This window comes from Eleutherodactylus coqui, chromosome 3 (assembly GCF_035609145.1).
Source record: "Eleutherodactylus coqui strain aEleCoq1 chromosome 3, aEleCoq1.hap1, whole genome shotgun sequence".
Classification (NCBI taxonomy): Eukaryota; Metazoa; Chordata; class Amphibia; order Anura; family Eleutherodactylidae; genus Eleutherodactylus; species Eleutherodactylus coqui.
In genome coordinates, this window is record NC_089839.1 from 295,590,470 (window position 1) to 295,609,355 (window position 18,886).

The window sequence follows — 18,886 nt, forward strand, 5'->3', positions numbered from 1 at the left end:
CCCCACCCTGAAGTTACTTCCCCCCATGTGCTCACTTTCAGGGTGTGTGATGTTACTTCCGGTCCCTCCCCATCCGGGACAGGACCTGGCCCCGCCCCTTCCTCCTCCAGCGGCCATCTTGCCTCACCTGGAAGTGCTGCTGCCCCTGGCCCGCCCGGTCCTCCAGCGGCCATTTTGCCTCACCTGGGAGATTTGTAGCCCCGCCCCTTTCTGCCTCTGGCAGCCATTTTGCTGCACTTGGGAGGCCTATATTTCCCAATGCCACTGTATCCAGTGTTAACATCATGATTGTCTGAAGTAAGGTTTTGTTTGACCAGACTTTGTTACGCTCCAAGATGTGGCCACTTTGGATGTGTGATAAGTTCAGGGAAACAAACCTTTGTGGAGATGCAGCTTGGGACATAGTAGATGACTAAGCTGGTTTATAGTGCATGGAAAAATGGAGTTGATGCATGGGGGGCAGAGACCAGGAATACATGACAGGGGACACTCTCTCATGTTCCCAGGGGCTCTGTTTTCCACTGCCCGCTTCTCCAATGGATACTCAGACCGATGATGTTATGGAAGGCTCCTACAGATGGAATAATTTCCCTATAGTCACCCAGCAAACTTTTTCATGCAATTTGATGAAGTAATTTTACTTTTAATGTGAAGAAAGAGGGACTGAATTGCCCAGAGTAGGATGTTAATTCATCCGTATTCTTTAGTTTTTCTTTAAGTCTTTTGTATATTCTAGTGTCAGTCTACACTGAAGCTATAATTATATTCCGACAGGAGAGTAAAAGCTAAACGCTGGCCATACCCTGAAATACTATTACACTGGGTGACGTAAAATTTGAATTGTGTGGCGCCCCCTTGTGGTAAAAAATGCTAACTGCGACCTGAAATAAAAAAAAACAACATTTTTTTTTGTAAGGAGATTTTCGCTCAGACTTCGCTGTATACAATGTCACCTACAAAGTGCTTGTTTTTGTGCCTCTTGGTTTACTAGTTTGAACGCAATGACTCTTTTTCCATTGAGTATTCCGCTTCAAAAGGGGGGAGGCATAGGTGATCTGGGTCATAGATGATCTAGGTGTTGTAGATCAGCTATTGGGTTTGAAAAAAATAAAATAAATAAATGGAATAAGATAACAAGATTCCGAGCCATGTGAAATAAAACATCAGCACGATTATTTAGTACTAATTCAGTAAGAAACTGCAGGTATGCAAACAGTTATCAGAACCTCTGTTGATAATGCATATGTTGAGCTTTTTGCAGATGGTACCAGGGTGAGGATTGATGACTCCACATCGGATATGCAGTGGTCACACAACAAGATGTCCTAGAAGCAGAAGCTCTGCCTCCGCATGTCACAGTACAAGAAGCGGAATTGGAGGCCCTCACTGAGGCATGTAGAGTGGCGAGAGGTAAGACCGGCAACCCTTTACACTGACTCCTGGTATGCATTTGGCATAGCTCATGATTACGGCCCAATATGGAAGGCCAGACAGTTTTTACCTCAACAGGACAACCAATTGAGAATGGTGCAGCGGTACAGAGTCGCATGGAGGCCCTGCTTCTACCTGACAGAGTTGAGAGTTCGCACCGATTCCTACACTGGAGAGGCGAGAGACGACACTCTCGCTGACAGCGCAGCAAAGGCAGCGGCCCTCAAGCCGTGGAAGAAAGAAGAAAGATACTGACAGCATGAGTCAGTGGTAAAAACTTTGGACTTTGATATGCTAAAAGACTTTTACAGTTACAAGCCAGCAAGGAAGAAAAGAATAAATGGACTAATATGGGAGCAGCAGAAACAGGACAGCGTGTGGTGAACGGTCAACAGCACTTGCCCACCACAGTTCCTGTATCCCATGATGGCCCAGCTGATGGACGGAAAGACCCACCTAGTAAACCAGCAATGACGACGACGCTTGAAAGAGGTTGGGCGACTTCTAGGTTCTCTGTAGCTGCTGCATCATTTGTCCGGTTTAGCATGATCTATGCCATAGGTGAGTCAGGGCAGAAGTAAATTTGCCACATCACACTTGCCGGGACCACTCTACCCATTTCAGGGATTGCAAATTGACTACGTTCAGCTCCCCACTTGTTGGGAAGTATGACTACGTGCTTGTTGTTGTTGATGTCTTTGCAGGTTGGAGGTCGACCCTGTTACCAAGGCAAACAAGTAGGTAACCGCAAAGAAGCTCATGAATGAGGTAAACTGTGAATATGGGGTACCAGAAGTGATTCAGAGTCAGACAGAGGTATAAACTTCACAGGTGAATGTAACATGTCATGTCTGCTCTGGGTGTATCCCAGGCCTTTTACATACTGTACCACCTTTAGTGTAGTGGAAAGGTGGAGAGACGTAGTGGCACGCTAAAAAGTAAGATACTTAAAAATGACGTTACTTTGGAAAGACTGTCATCCAATAGCCTTATACAGTGTTAGATATGAACCTAGGGGGGATTATACATTATCTCCCTACGAGATTGTTTGGGCTAGCCCCAAGGCTAGGTTGTTACTATCCTCAGTGGTTACAATTACAATCTGATGTGTTGACTAAGTATGTGATTTCCGTTGTTAAAGAACTAACCAAAGCCTATGCACAGGTGTTCTCTTCCAGACTCAGAGGCAGACACTGGGACACATATCTTGCAGCCTGGGGATTGGGCGTGCGTCAAGAGGTTCCCCAGGAAGCACCCTCTTGAGCCCCGATTTGATGGCCCCTACCAGGTGCTTCTGACTACTGCCACAGCTGTGAAACTAGCCGAAAGACTTACATGGATCCATGCTTCATACTGTAAGAAAGCTTCAGATCCGGGAGACCAGCCTTAGTTGTGCCAAAGACGTTACTCTGGTTAGGGCTAGTGAGAGAGGAGGGTGGCAACTGGAATCCTTAGTCGGAAGAATATGAGGGTATGGTTACCTTCTAGTATAACTCGTCCAATGCTCAAGTAGCCGCATATTCCTTCGACTATTGTACTGTGGTCCCGTGTCTAGGCGCAAGATCCCACCGCAGGCCAGATTTAGCCCAGTCCGGCTGGTTATATGACTTATATACCCGGGGAATACAATATGTTTGCGCCACTGATAACGTCTGGGGAGAAGACTGCCGTTATTGGGGATTAGTAGGATGTAACACAGGAATAGACTAGTCCTATAAACCGCGAAGTGCCTTAAATAAGAAAGATAGGAGTGGGAAATCCCTAATTAGTCGTATAACCCTCCTTGAGAATAATAAGGACAGCAGGTATTGGAAGGCTGAACTTAGTATGCTGCTTGGTTTTAATACGGTTTTTACATTAACCATGGGAGATCCAAGCCCGGGGGACGGGGAGACTTATAGTCTGGGGACATACCGGTACAGGAGGACAGATCCCTTAGGGAAGTTTAAAATAAGGGATATGGTAGATGCAGCCGAATGGAAGCCTTCACTTAGTCCCGTGCCCATAATTAACCCCCTCCGCCGTAAGATAAAGACCTTGACGAACATGATGATCATAGCCGACCCTACTTTTTGAGGACACCTTGACAGTAGCGACTGGCTACTCTGACCAGAATCTCTGGTTGGAGTTGATGAGGTACAATGCTAACAGGAGCAACAAGTCTAACTGTTGCGTGTGCGGTAGTGCCCGACTACACTCGGGGATGGTCCCCCTAAATCTCCCTGTAGATGCTGAAGAGTGGTTTATTAGTCTCTTCATGAACATTTCCGCTAATTACACTGTCCGTGAGAAATGGAAGAAGGAATACTCTATAACTACTTAAGTGTTTTGCACCGGAGAGAGTATTACTGACTACCCTGGAAACTACACCTGCCAGGCAAATAGGCAGGGTGGAGGGAGATTTTTGGGGAACTCACCAACGGGTATTGCTCCTCCTACAGTATGATAGGAGGGGAATAGATGCAGAATCAGGTCCAGTCCTTAGGAGACGTTTACTGGCTTTGTGGAGACATGAGGTAGAGGACCCGCCTGGAGAGTAATTGGACAGGGGAGTGTGCCTTAGTAAAGCCCTTATGCTCCTCCACATCCTGTCAGACACCAACGTTTCCCTTGTTTGAAAAAGATGAAGAGCCAGTTCCGATAATGCCAACCACATACGCTACCAAAGAAAAGGAGAAATGTACTAGTACTGTGCCTGCCCCGATCTCCTAAGATGGATTGTCAGTGGAATTCCCATTTGCCTAGGGATAGTGCAGAAGACCTTAGGTTCCGGCGAGGGCACACCCTGTGGGGTGTTAACTTGTACAGATAGAGGGTATGGATGCCCGGAAATGAGCCCAGGGAATCCATGGCCTCCCTCTGAGGTGAGGTAGGGATCCCCCCCTCCTAGGAGTAGGGACTTATGGGCAGTGGGAAAACCCTGACGCAAGGGTGAGGCGACTTGGACGTGTTCACCATTAGGACTATCTCCAGGAGGGACATTGGTGTGGGTGAAGATTAGGGAGTCCCACACCGTGCGTACCTGTGCACGCTACTAGTATTGTAACATTATGCTAGAGCGAGAAGAGAGACCCCTGGTGGTAGTTTTGATCTACACGTATAAATTGACGTCATAGGATAGCCAAGGGGGGTACCTGACAAGTTTTAAAAATTAGAGATCAAGTTAAAACTAGATTCGAGTCCATTTTCCTGATCATTATGGTAAATAAACGTTGACTGGATTAATTATGTTTATTATAATTAGCAGTGGTTTATAAATTATACTAGAGACGCCTTATAGGGACTAGTCGACCAATAGGACCTACCTCGACTATGACTTTTTCAAAATAGAATGACCTTAGATATGACTTTAGCTAAAAAGGGGAGTGTCTGTAAGATGATAGGGGAGACTTGTCATACCTACATCCTAGACGACACGTGACCCGCGGGTAAAGACGCAGTTGCCATTAAGAAGCTGACCGCACTAACTAAAAAGAGCTAACTTTTGGGACCAGCACTCGCCATGGATGAGCGGGTGGTAAAGGATCCTGGCACAGACGGGCGTTGCTGTTGTATGTAAACTGATGGTTACCTTTTCTGTTCTAGTCTGCTGTGTTATTCCCTGTGTCAGAGAGACCTGTGAAACTGATGCTGGAAAAGCCGCTCCCACCATGAGTTTGCTGGATGCATCCCCAGAAGGAGTGGACAAGTCCTACACCCCCTTGAAGACCCTAAAACGAACCTTCAACGCGCTCCAGTTATAGGCTCATGCGCAGAAAACTGTGAAAATTAGATAGAGAATTAGAGGATAGACATTTTAAGGGGGGATTGTGATAGACATGATGATTGCTATTATAAAATGTCTATCGATTAATATAACCCAAATGTATTTTGTTGTTGTAATGACTTTTAGCTCAAGAGTTTAAAGGACACACACACACAATCTAATCATGGTATTTGCTAGCCAATGGATGGGTGATGTATTTGCTCTAAGTACATAGGGATTGCACAAGAGACCTCTAAGAGTTAAGGGCCATAGTGTCGTGTATATCCTGTGTTTAATACTGAGTGTTTACCTAGGCCCCCTTCCACTCTCATCCTGAAGCTAGGTAAACAATGATTCATCACTACACGGAGATGACTTCAGCTAGAGGATGAAGTCCATGCTGCCTCAACACTTGGAAGGGGGTGGGCAGAGAGGTGGGGGATTCTATATGATCCAACAAATGAGAATCTTATATGTTACTGATGTAATCTGTTGCACGCCCATTGAAGGGCGGTTGTCATGTGTTATAATAAAAAGCCTGAGCCTCTACACAGTGTAGAGACTCTCCCGGTTTTAGACAAGCATTTGTGTCTGATTCTGGTCGACGATGTGTGCACACGACACTCAATTCGGAAAGCGACAAAATACCCCAAAGCCTGCTGGAGAAATCATAATCCAGATCACTGTGTCTCTGGATTAACTATTACACCCCTGATGCTGCTTCCATCATTGGATTTACTGGACCATACTGGGATTTGGGTCTAATTCCTTGCAAGCCTGCATCTATTTCACTCCACCCAGATTTGGGAATCTGGCAAATACCGCCGACACTTCTTGTTTTTTCTGAAGTTTATACTCCAGAGCTGCACTCACTATTCTGCTGCTGGAGTGACTGTGTACATACATTACTTATCCTGTACGGATCCCGAGTTGCATCTTGTATTCTACTCCAGAGCTGCACTCAGTATTCTGCTGGTGGAGTCACTGTGTACATACATTACTTATCCTGTACTGATCCTGAGTTACATCCTGTATTATACTCCAGAGCTGCACTCACTATTCTATTGGTGGAGTCACTGTGTACATACATTACTTATCCTGTACTGATCCCGAGTTGCATCCTGTATTATACTCCAGAGCTGCACTCACTATTCTGCTAGTGGAGTCACTGTGTACATACATTACTTATCCTGTACTGATCCTGAGTTACATCCTGTATTACACTCCAGAGCTACACTCACTATTCTGCTGGTGGAGTCACTGTGTACATACATTACTTATCCTGTACTGATCCCGAGTTGCATCTTGTATTCTACTCCAGAGCTGCACTCACTATTCTGCTGGTGGAGTCACTGTGTACATATATTACTTATCCTGTACTGATCCCGAGTTGCATCTTGTATTCTACTCCAGAGCTGCACTCACTATTCTATATGCTTCAGAGTTGAAATAAGATGGAATAGATGATAGATACATTCTTCTATTATGGTGAGATTCTTTGAATAAAAGAAGAATTCCCGTTTCCATTAATCTTCTGCTGTGGGTAATAACAATACACAGCCCTGGGTTTCTCTGGACCGCACCCTGCACGTTCTTACCAGCTGCAGATCATGTTATTAACCTGCACAATTCAGGGGTCTGAGGGTGTGCAACACAACACTGCCATCTAGTGGTGCGCACTGAACACTGCGGATGTGGTGATGAAAAGAAAAGCACATAAAATACACTATCCTACCAAAAGTAATTGGACCCCTGAGCAAGAATCACAAGTTGTATTGATTTCCATATGTTAATACTTAGTGGGCTACTCTGGCCCTAATGACATTTCAGCTGGTATTTCCCGCCATTCATTCAGCAACGTCTGGCGAGTTCTCTCAGAGAAGATGTCACGTAAACCACCCCCAGAACTTCTACCAGTACTACCTGTTGGCACAACATATTCAGGTATAAGGTGTTCCCCAGAATCCTCCACTCCCGGGTACGTCCATCTGATGAAGTAGTGTGATCTGTCACTCCATAGAACGTTCTTCCATTACTCAACTGTCCAATGAGGATGCTCTTTGCAGCATTGTAGACCGGCTGATGCATTGCACTTCGTGATGGTCGGCTTGTTTGCAGCGGCATAACCTGTATATCCAATATTGTTCAGTTCCCATCACAAACTATCGTATTCACAATTATAGCAGCACTTTAGGGATAAATCAAAGACCCCGTCTCCAGAGAAGTTGCCATCCGTGATATCGCGTTGGTTCCAAGATATCGCGCATGCGCGGACGTGAATGATGACGCATGATGTGTATATTCGGGTGGCTGACCGGGATTAATGGCGATGGGAAAGATGACCCTAACCCCTTTCTGGAGACCAGCATGGGCGACACCATGGAGTTATTTAAGGTACTTCCCCATAGACTGGAGAGTTCTCTGGTTGTGAGATGGTTAAACAACTGATGTGCAGCCAATTTTGGATAATTTGTACCTACACACCTGCAATGTTTTGGTAATTGTGTAGATATATATATATATATATATATATATATATATATATAAAATGTGTGTGTGTGTGTGTGTTATGTTGTCTGTACCAACTGAGCTTGATAAAGACCCTTGGACGGGTCGAAACGTCGCCAGTTTTTATGGAGAACTAAAGACAATATTTTGTATACATCTGATGCTGCCTGGACTATACTTTGTTTAGCCCATCACAAACTATGGCTGACATCTCTGAGGGTCTGCAGCTTATGTAGCATGGCATAGGACACGTGACATGCTAATAAGACACGATCCATTCTACTGATGGGGGGGCCAAATACTTTTGGCAGGACGGTGTATTCACAGTCTGTTACTTACTCAGCAGCCTTGCCGTAGACACTCACAGTCTCTTAATAATAAACTTCCACTCTTTCAGCAATACAACAGGTTCACGACTGGAGCTTCCACAGCTATGATAGTCCAACTGACCAGACGCTTTCAGCCCTGACCAGGAGGCTCCAGGGCTTTCCACAGCCCAGACTATCAGGCTTTATTCACAAAATTGCCACCATAAAACACTGACTGAAAATTGTGACCATCTGATGCATTGGATTCCAAGGCATCAGTTCAGATGGGTAAATCTCATGCGCGTAAAAACGGCCGGCCAAGATAGCACATATGGTGCGCATTCCAGCCGGCCGTTTTTATGCTGGCCGGAAAAGATAGGTCTGGACGGATCTTTTCAGCTGGAATATGCCAGACAATCCCATAGACTCCTATGGGAGCCTATGAGAGCTGCCGGAAAAGGCAGGTAGGAGGAAGTTTAGCAGTGGCTCTGCTAAACTCTCTCTCTCTCTCTGACCTTTGCCGGCTGTCGGCAAAGGGAGGGAGCGGGATGGCACAGAAGATTAGCACACTAGCTCCCACCCCATTGTCAACAGCTGGCAAGGGGCGGAGAGTGAGTTTAGCAGAACTTAACTCTCTCTCTCCGCCCGACAGCATTCCTGGCTGCGGTGTATATTCGCCGCACCCAGGCTGACTGAATGGGCGCTTAAAAAGGGGAGATGCAGCCATGACTTAGTCATGGCTGCCTCTCATTCATGCGATGTTCGGCTGCCGCGCGACTGAAAAATCACAGCGGCCGTGTGAAGGAGCCCTCAAGCTGCACTCAACCTCTTCTATAGTAGGCCTGCAGAGCTTCTCTTCTGGTACACAACTCATGTTGCACCCAATCTTGCGTACTTGCACTACTGTAGACAGGCCAATGCACCTTCTTAGAAAAAAAAATAAATTGCCAGATGTTTGCAGGATGAATGGAGGGAAATATCAGCTGAAGTGTATCAGAGATTAGTAGAAAGCATGCCAAGGAGAGTGTCCGATGTCATTAGGGACAAAGAAGCCTCACTAAGTATTAATATATGGAAATAAATATTACTTTTCATTCTTGCTCAGTTATCCAATTACTTTTGGTTGGATGGTGTAATATTACTAGTATTGTGATAACGGTCATCTGGTTTGGAAAATTCAGGTTATTCAGTAATAGGCTTATCATGGGGGTCCAGCTAATATCACGCTTGACCAAATGGATGTTACGCTATAGTCTGTCTTATACAGGGTGATACCAATCAGGCCGCCTCTTTCCTATTATGTTATATTATGTTAAATGCTATAATTTAGGCTTTTGGTTTTCACCATTTTTTTATTTTTTATTTACCATTTCTTTCTAATAATTTGTTGCTCCAGTTGAAACCTATGTGCCCCTCTTGTAGTCTGTTACCCCCTCCAATTGTCTCCCGTTCTGTTGTCTATAGATTATTAAAGAGGGAATAGAGTTACTCATGACTGCACTATCAGACTACACAGGTGTTTGGTTGTAGTCTGTAACCATGGAGACACACAGGTCTGCATTGGAGTTATACACACAAAACAATGAAAGATTTTTCATCAAGAATATTTACAAAGTCGCCTCATTTTTCATCTAAGATGCAGCGGAGCAATAATAATAGACTTGGTTGTAGATTTGCTAGATAAACAGAGCTACCGACCAATATCCTTAACTAATGTAGATATAAAGCTTCTTACAAAAATTTTAGCCTCTCCTTTAAACGCAGCTTTACCATCAATAAGAGGTAAAGACCAAGTAGGGTTTGACCCCGGATGACAAGCTCCAGATAGTATCCATGGAATCACCCACCTCACACACATTTGTCGTAAAAGGGGGTTTCTGTAATGTTGCTCCCCCTAGATGTGTACAAGGCTTTTGACACCCTGAGCTGGCCATATAGGTTTTCAGTACTGAAACACCGGAAATTCCCTGCTGAATTCCTCCCATGGCTACGCATTTTATATATTTCCCCCAAAGCATTTGTTCGTTACAGGGGCTTTTGCTCCGATAATATCACGATGCGGCGAGGCACAGGCAGAGCTGCCCATTACCCCCTCTCCTTTTTATTCTAGCCGTCGAACCATTAGCAATTAAAATTCGTAACAACCCTGACATCAGGATAGTTGAAATTGCCTCTATCCACCATAAAATTAGCATGTTCGCGGACAATATACTGGCTATAATATCTTCTCATATCACCATTCCTAACCTAATGGCGGAACTGTCCAGTTCGGGTCCCTGTCCGGCTTGATCATCAACAATGCAAAGTCAAAAGCTTTCAACCTTACATTCCCCCCACACACGGTCTTCCTGCTCCAATCCAATTTCCCCTTTAATTGGGTGTCGGGGACATTGGGTTACTTGGGTATTAATTGAACAAGCTCCTAGACCTCCCACTCCTCCGTAAACTCTAACTCTGTAAGGCTACTTCTCGAAAGCTGGGACCGATACCACATCTCATGCAAGATTTCTGCCTAAACTTCTATACTTTCGGTACGTGTACCTGGGCAGATCCTGAAGACACTTCAGCAGATGACCCTACACTTTATCTGAAATAACTCTATTCCGAGGTGTCGCGCTCTACTTTGTGTAGACATAGACTACAGGGAGGATTGGGAGCCCCAAATTATATTGAAACTAGCTGATATACCCGGCTTCGACTGAGTTTATTTGGTACAGATGTTTACTTGTTGTTCACACAGAAAATTTTTATGAAGTCATGGTTACTTCAGAGGAACCGAGGAATAAAATATGTATACACGTAGAGGAGCGTTAGATTCTCCTCAGACTGCATGCACCGATATCCCTCTACAGAATGTGCTACCCCTCCCACTATACTCACTTTTTACTCTTAAAGGTAACACGCCTTTTATTCAAATTTAACCCTAGACTGGAGGTTGCAGCCCTTTCTTAGCCTTAAAGGCATGCTCCATCCCTGCAGTCCATGGCGGCTTCCTTATGTACTTTACAGCCTTTCAGTATATGCACACAGAGGTCAGTTAGATTGTTGTGCCAAATTTTGCATTTAGCATTGATATCGAACGATAGCTAGCTAGCTAGATAGACCCAAGCAGCCCAGGTGGCCCAACTAGCCCTTCTTCATTTCACAACTAATGCCCCTCTTTACCATGGAAGTATTCCCTCTCACAGTGGACTCGATTTTGTGGACCCCTCCAATTCATAAATCATCTATCTTTAACCCTATTATAAAACATTCCCTCAAAGTCTGGGATTTCATAAAATACTCTCTTAAATATTTACAAGCAAAAGGCCTTATCTCACAGTACATTCCTCGTACCGTTCGCAACTACAGCAAAATGGGAACGGGATATGGGCAACATGCTAGACGAATGTTTGGAGATCAAGCAATTGTGCTGCCCATAATACAATTTGTATAAATTTAAAGAGTGCAGAAAGTCTACCATCAAGGCCAGAGGCGCTGCTGGTTTTTTATTTTGATTCTCCAGCAGGGGGGTTCTCTCTATATCTTTAACAAAGAGGCAGGACTGACAGTTGCTAGTGGCATCAATAGCAGTTGTGCAGTCCATTAGGGATCATCCTGAGGCATTTGTTAGAGCTACAAAGCTACTGATACCCCCTTAGCCCTGCGTTCCTTTGGGTCATCTATCGGGGAACCCATCTGTGCAATCTGGCACGCTACGGGACGAATACTATATAGGAGGGTGACGTCATTTATTCGTCACCAGTTCTGTATTCTCTTACACACGACTTTTCCTCTCAATTTGCAATACATATTCGACTGATATTTAATTCAGTCTGTCAGCCTCATCTAGGTTCCTGTATCTCCTGAAGATCCGCCATATTGGCGGTAAAACGCGTAGAGCTAGAGGAGCAACACAATTAGTTGGCAGAGTTAGCAATCGACACTATGAGCTAGAGGAGCTGCAACAAGTTGGCAGCGTTAGTAATCGAAATGATCCAAACCATTGAGTGGACAGTACTTCATTCTCGGTGTCTCTATAGTGGACACCTTGAGTCTATCAGGGTTCTCACCTCTCTATCCGAGCTGTCGTTCTCCCCTTTATGTGTGTGAGTTTCTTTGCTTTTTGTCTGTCTTGTTGCTGGAGCATTGCGGTTTCCCTTATGTCTGGATACCCCACCCCAGCTGTCTAGCCCTAGTGTGTATGTTTTTAGTAGGTTCTAATAAAGAATATCAATAGTGATCTTTTAACCCTTTGCAATCCAATTTTGGATTCAGGATTTCCTAGGGGTCTTTGTCTTTCTACAATGGCGCCATCTGCTGGCTAAAGCCAGTACTGCGGTATGTGACATGCTGGAGAGGCCCCCCGACAACAGAGCGTCCAGTAATCTACAGTAAGAATACCCTGCCGGACGTCTTCTGAGATCGCAGCTGTACAGCCTTCAATCAGAATGTCTTTAGATGTCAGACAGTGGATTGGAAAGGGTTAACAAATCTAATCTGTGAAGGGCTATTAGAAACTTTGTAGAAAATCCTATTACGCTGGTGCTTAGTCCCGACTAGAATTGCTCAGGTGGTTCCAGGCCGCTCTAAAGGTTGTTTCAGGGCACGCTCCTCCCCAGGAGATATGTTCCATATATGGTAGTCCTGCCCTCGAGTCAAAAGACTCTGGATTAGGGTATACTTCCTAATGTATACAGTAACTAATCATAACTTGTGTAAAAACCCATGGGAAGCTTTACTAAACAAACTGATTGCAAATATATCTCCAAGCTCTAGAAAGCGGATTTAGTTCTTCATCCTAGCCACAAAACAAACTATCGATTAATCCCGGCAAAAAAAAACAAAAACAAAAAAAAAACTCCTTGGACTTCTCTGAGGTTAAACGCCGAATGAATTGGTACCTGATTAATGAAAAACTATCAATACTAGAGGACAGGTACGACAGATTTCTAAGTATTTGGATCCCATGGATGGATTACGCCCTCCCTACAATGGAAGCTGGCACCTCAACTTCACTATAAATATAATGCCTGAAAATAACCTTGAGGCTTTCTCCCCCCCCCCCCCCCCCCTTGAGTTGCTGGCCCATAAGAGTAGAACCCCCCCCCCCCACCCTACTACATCCTTATCTCCCCCTTCTCCGCATTTAACCTGCAGGTTGGCCCGGGCCAGGTCACTGTGGTTTTTGAACAATTTCTATGGCGAAAATAACAATGAAAGGTGAAGAAAAACCTGGCTACAACCGATTAGAATTATCATACTACCACTAACCCAGCCAGTCCGTATATCTCTGGGTAATCCCTCAACCCCGCACGCCTACATACATTACCTCAATGTTACATGCAGGGAATCCATAGGGTGAATTCTAGTTTGGAAACAAGAATGAGTGACTCCCCCAACAGAGGGCAGCACTGAGATCACTATTCAGATCATATGTAAATGATCATTTATGCTCATATTTGCTTTTGGATGTTTTTAGCCCTTAAAGGGGTTGTCCAGTTGTAGACTATTGATAGGATAGGCCATTAATAGTAGATCAGCAGGAGTCTGCCACCTGGGACCCCCTCCGATTAGCTGTGGGCTATGCATTTATGCTTGACTACTGTGCTAATGTCAGCCGGAAGCAGACAGCTACATTGTTGCTGCAGTCGCCAGGCTTGGTATTGTGGGCAAGGCATTCACTTCAATATCTGTAATACAAAGCCCGGCCACTGCAGTGGGAACAGAGCTGTCTACTTTCTTCAGAAATCAGCTCATTGCATGAGCACAAAGGCCCAGCTTACAGCAGATCGGTGATGGTGTCAGTCAGCAGACTTTTGCTTATCTACTATTGCTGGCCTATCCCAATGATAGACTAGTTTACAACTGGACAACTCTTGTAAACCCTATTAAAACTCCTATAAGACCTTGAATACGACAAAATTAGGAAGTAACTATTGTATTGTGAGAAGAAACAGCAAGGGGTCATGGATCATGATGCTTGCCTCAAATTCTGACCTCCCATCAGCACGGTGCAACAGAAATCCAGGTTCATCTGACCAGGTGATGTTTTTCGCTGCTCAGCAATACCATTTTTCGGTTTTTTGCCCCCTGGGGTCTCGCCTTTCTGTTTCTCTTAGATAGTAATAGCGCTGGAACTGGTTGTCTGCTGTTATAGCCCATCCGTGCTAAGGAATGGCGAGCTGTGCATTTGGTCATATTAGTTGTATTCAGCTGTGTATTTGCTGACTGTGCAGCACCGCTTTGTCAGAAGGATTCCTGACATCCTCCTCTGACCCCTTTCAGTCATTATTTCTTTATTTCCAAAGGATCACCTTCCGTTGGATGTTTTTCCTTGATCACACCATTCTCAGTATACTCTCCACACCGCTGCACAGGAAAACCCCACGTGGTTGGCAGTGAAATCCTGGCCCCGCTAGTAAAGCACTGATGACCGGCCTCATTGGAAGTCACACAGATTGCTGTAGTTTCCCATCTAATGTGGATTTACACTGAAACTGATCCACAGAAAACTTGTCACGTGATTTTAATGCTTCACCCCGGGGTCGTGGGGACAATTTCCGTACAGGGAAGCTCCAGTCATGAGAAGATCGGGGTCTCTTTAAAGGGATCATTCACTAAATGGATATTTTGGTCTATATCTCAGTCTAGGTGTTGCCTCCTTTGACTTCAGTGAACATGTGGTCACCTGGCTCCATCACCCAATCCGATTATAGTGCCGATAGTTGCATTGCTGCCCAATACAAAAATGTGTAAAACTTCCGGGATATTTCGGAATTATTGATTTTTGTGACATCCCAATCAGCATATTTGCGGCAGGTTCCATTACACGGATCTTTGCTCTGTCACCTGACTCTCTCTATACCATGTAATGACTTCTCATCTTCCCATATATTTCACCACCGGCTCTAATCTCCATCACTTCTGTACACAGATTACCCACTTGCATTGTACTTGTTGAGTTGTTGTGTTTTCAGCAACAGTCGCTAAGCTATTATTGACTTGTTTGTTAATCTGGACAAACTGCTTTACTTCCTACTAAGCACAAACAAAAAGCAACTTGTCCGACATAGAACTCCAGGCAGTGTGTGTGATATGATTGCTGAGGCTACAAGGATCTTGGATTTACTACCATGATGTCTCAGACTCTCTCATATTGTAGATCTGCTCCAGGATCCATAATCAAAGCTTGAGGAATCGAGAACATAACTTTGGAATGATGAGTGTTGCAAGTTCTGGGCTGTTTCCACCTATTACCTCCCAGGAGAAGTTTGCAAACCCTTATGCTGTACAGGTGCTGAAGACCAAGAAAAATGAACTCATCGAAGGCATCAAAAACCCAGAACAGCTCATCAACCTTCTTGTAGACCATGGAATCTTCTCCGTAGAGAAGAAAACAGTGATGTCCTACTACAGGACCAAGACAGAGAAGAATTCACGGCTGTTGGACATCTTGCTGTCTAAAGGTGAGAGAGCTTGTCGTCTCTTCTTCTATCCTTGTCTCAAGCAGATAGAGCCCCGATTATACAACAGCATCAAAAGTTATGTCAGTCATGTCAATGACACAGTTAAAGATGGAAGAAGGCAACTGGTTGGATATCTATTGGAGAGGGATAAGGAGGACAATCAAGCTCCTGTCAAGGAACCACCAGAAAAAAGGTCCCGTAAGGAGAATTTGGCCAAGAAAGTTAAAAAGGAGGCTCAAAAACCAAGTGTCCAAATCAAAGAGAAGAAGAGTTCTCTAGTGGAGACTCCGAGACAGAAGGTGGCTCAGTCATCTGGTGGAGTATTTGATGCCGTCATGAAAGGTGACCTGTCCTTGTTGGAGTCGATTCTTAAGGGTTCTGATGTTAATGCTGTAAATTCTTCTGGGGAAACTCTGTTACATGTAGCTGCCTCAAATGGACATGTCCCCGTCATTGAATTCTTGCTTTCGAAAGGTGCCAAAGTAGACGCCAAAGATAAAAAACGGATGACACCACTACACCGAGCAGCTGAGAATGGCCACGTGGAGGCAGTGAGTGTTTTACTCCAAGCTGGAGCAAACATGTACTCCTTGGACAATGACTCTCAGTCTCCTCTACACTTAGCAGCTCAGAACAATCACCACCATGTAGTGAAACTCTTCCTTCAAGAAGAAGAAAAACGCTACAAAAATAGATCCAACTTTTTACATATGGAGGCTTCTAAAAACAATAGTCGTCTGGTGGAGTTGCTTCTGGAGAATGGCGCCAATGTGGATAGTCTGGATGAAAAGAAGCACACAGCCTTGTACCATGCAGTGTCAGGTGGGCATGAAGCGACGGTCAAAGTGTTACTAGAGGCTGGTGCTACTGTTGACCCCAGCATTATAGATGTGGCCTTCAATACTAATAACGAATACATTTTCGGCCTCCTCCTACAATATTCCAAGGGGCTCTCCGCCGACACCATGATCTCCGCCATGTTTAAAGCTGTCAAGCTGAACCTTTTTGGAATAATCAAGGCGTTAATTGATAAAGGCACAGACGTGAATGCAAGGAATGACATGCAGTATACACCTCTTCTACTAGCTGCAGAACTGGGCAAGTCAGAGGCGGCACAGGCGCTGATCGAAAAAGGGGCGCACATAGATGACCGGACACCAAATCTAAACACAGCTTTACATCTGTCTGTTCAAGGCGGAGATGTTCCCACCTTAAAACTTCTGCTCCAGAAGGGGATTAATGTTGATATTACTGGGCCAGGACACCAAACCCCGCTTCACATGGCGGCCTACCATAACCGACCGGACTTGAGTGATATTTTGCTTTCAGCTGGTGCCAACGTGAATGCCGTGAGCAAAGAGTCCCTGACTCCCCTGCATCTGGCCAGTCAGAGGAACAATGTTGACGTTGCCCAAAATCTCATAGAGCACAAGGCTAATGTGAATGCCAAAGACAAGCATTCGAAGACGCCATTACATTTGGCAGTGGAAGGAGGTGGGCTTGCTCTGGTGCAATTACTACTCAATAACAAGGCAGACCCCAATGTCGCAGATAAGGATAAGAAGACCCCACTCCATATTGCAGCTGAAGAAGGAAAGTCTGAGGTGGTGGCGGCCCTGCTCAGTAGCCAGGCCAGGTATGGTGTGAAGGACATGGATGGCTGTACCCCCATCCATTACGCCACCATCTCTGGCAACATGGACATTGTTAAGTCTTTGCTGAAAGCTGGAAAAAATAAAAACCTTGAAGAGAAAAATGTCTGGAGGAAAACGCCCTTGCATCTCGCAGCTGAGCACGGACATAGTGACATCATCCAACTGCTGTTGACCAATGGGGTGGCCATAGACCCCCTAGATAATAACCGTGACACCCCGCTGCACTGTGCTTGCAAATCTGGTCACCTGAGCTCTGTGCAGACCCTTGTGGGCTGGAATCAGGGGCAAAAAGCCAATTTACAAGCCACCAATAGTCTAAAGAAGACCCCATTGCAGGTAGCAGAAGCTGGCACCACCGACAGTCACCAGCAGGTGGCAACAGTCTTGAAAAAGAAAATGCGGATAATTAAATAAATACAATTAACATGAATGAATAAGCCTTAAGAGCGGCGACTCCTGCAGCTACACATAAAGAGGCCCAACTGTCCTACCGGGATCCACATCATTAAAGCTTCCGCAGATTTTTAACAGACTGCTTCAATTGCTCAACATTTTCAAGATCTCTGCGTCCTGTCAGTGAGTGGTATTATTGTTTATATTCAGAGGCTCAATACCTGTAATGGCTTCAAGGAGTATTCTGGGACTTTTTAAATAGTTTCTATTAATGATGGTAGGTCATGAATAGAGGATTGTGGGTGACCGTAGTGACAGCAGACGCAGGAATCAGCTGATCGATGGGGATCTGAGTGGTGGGTCCTCACTGATCATCCTGAGGACAAGTCATCAATAGAGAAAAAAAAAATCTAAAAAGTCCCAGATAACCCCCCTTTAAGGTCACATTTATATTTGTGCTGGAGACTCCAAATGTAGATCTGGCATGATATCCCAGAAGAACTAATACAGCATGCTGCGCTACTTCCACATGCAGGAGACTCTTAGCGAATTCCGTCTGTGAGCCCGGCCGGCAACCCTGCTACCTTATTTTGCTGTATTGCAGATAACCGTGGAGGCTCGCCGCTGGTCAATGGCAGTACAGTTTTTTTTAATGTTTGTATTTCCTTCCCTGTCGCTTAGCGATGACATGGGTACCCGCGGCCTATAGGCAATGTTAATTGTGCATGGGCTGCCGATTCGACGGCCTCCATTGACTTCAATGGAGGCTTCTCCATGCGGAATTCATGGCAAAATAGAGGTTGCTGCAATTTTTTTCCTCCGCTCGCAGAAAACTAAATTCGTATCCGTGTGAGCGAAGAAGCGTAAGTACATGCTTTTAAATGCCCACGTCTTGCCATCCTCATCACAGATGCTGATTGCAGATTCCACAACTGGAGTCTGCCCGTGTGAGACCGGCCTTGGGGGGGGGGGGGGGGGAGTGTTTCACATGGGTGATAAAATCGTGCATTTTTCGCGGAGTGAAAAAAAAAGTAGATTTATGAAACCAATGATTTTTAATGGTTTCCTTCCCATTAGCGATGTTTTCACTGACACAATGTTGAGAGAGGAAAAAAAAATCACGGCATAATCTATCTGCGATTTTAATTTTTTAAAATCTCCCATGCTTCCCTATGGAGCCTCCCTTTTATCGCATCACACAAACTTGCGTTGCGATTTTAACATTAGAAAGTTCTATTGACTTTCGCGATTTTATCACGGGCGGCAGCGATGCTAGATTATTCTCAGAAAAAGCGCATCGCTGACCCTCAAAAATCGCAGGGAGAAAGACACTTTTTTTTTGCGGTAAAATCCCAATCGCTCATAAGGAACTAGCCTCATACTTCTCATCACTGAGGG

General features: G+C 44.9%; 1 protein-coding gene across 1 annotated transcript; it reads left to right on the forward strand.

Moving 5' to 3' along the window:
* Nucleotides 1-15,039: 15,039 nt before the first annotated feature.
* On the forward strand, nucleotides 15,040-18,447 carry LOC136621903 (CARD- and ANK-domain containing inflammasome adapter protein-like). The gene has a single exon (XM_066597757.1). It carries the CDS (start codon nucleotides 15,191-15,193, stop codon nucleotides 17,507-17,509), a length of 2,319 nt encoding a protein of 772 aa, XP_066453854.1. The 5' UTR covers nucleotides 15,040-15,190; the 3' UTR covers nucleotides 17,510-18,447.
* Nucleotides 18,448-18,886: the final 439 nt, after the last annotated feature.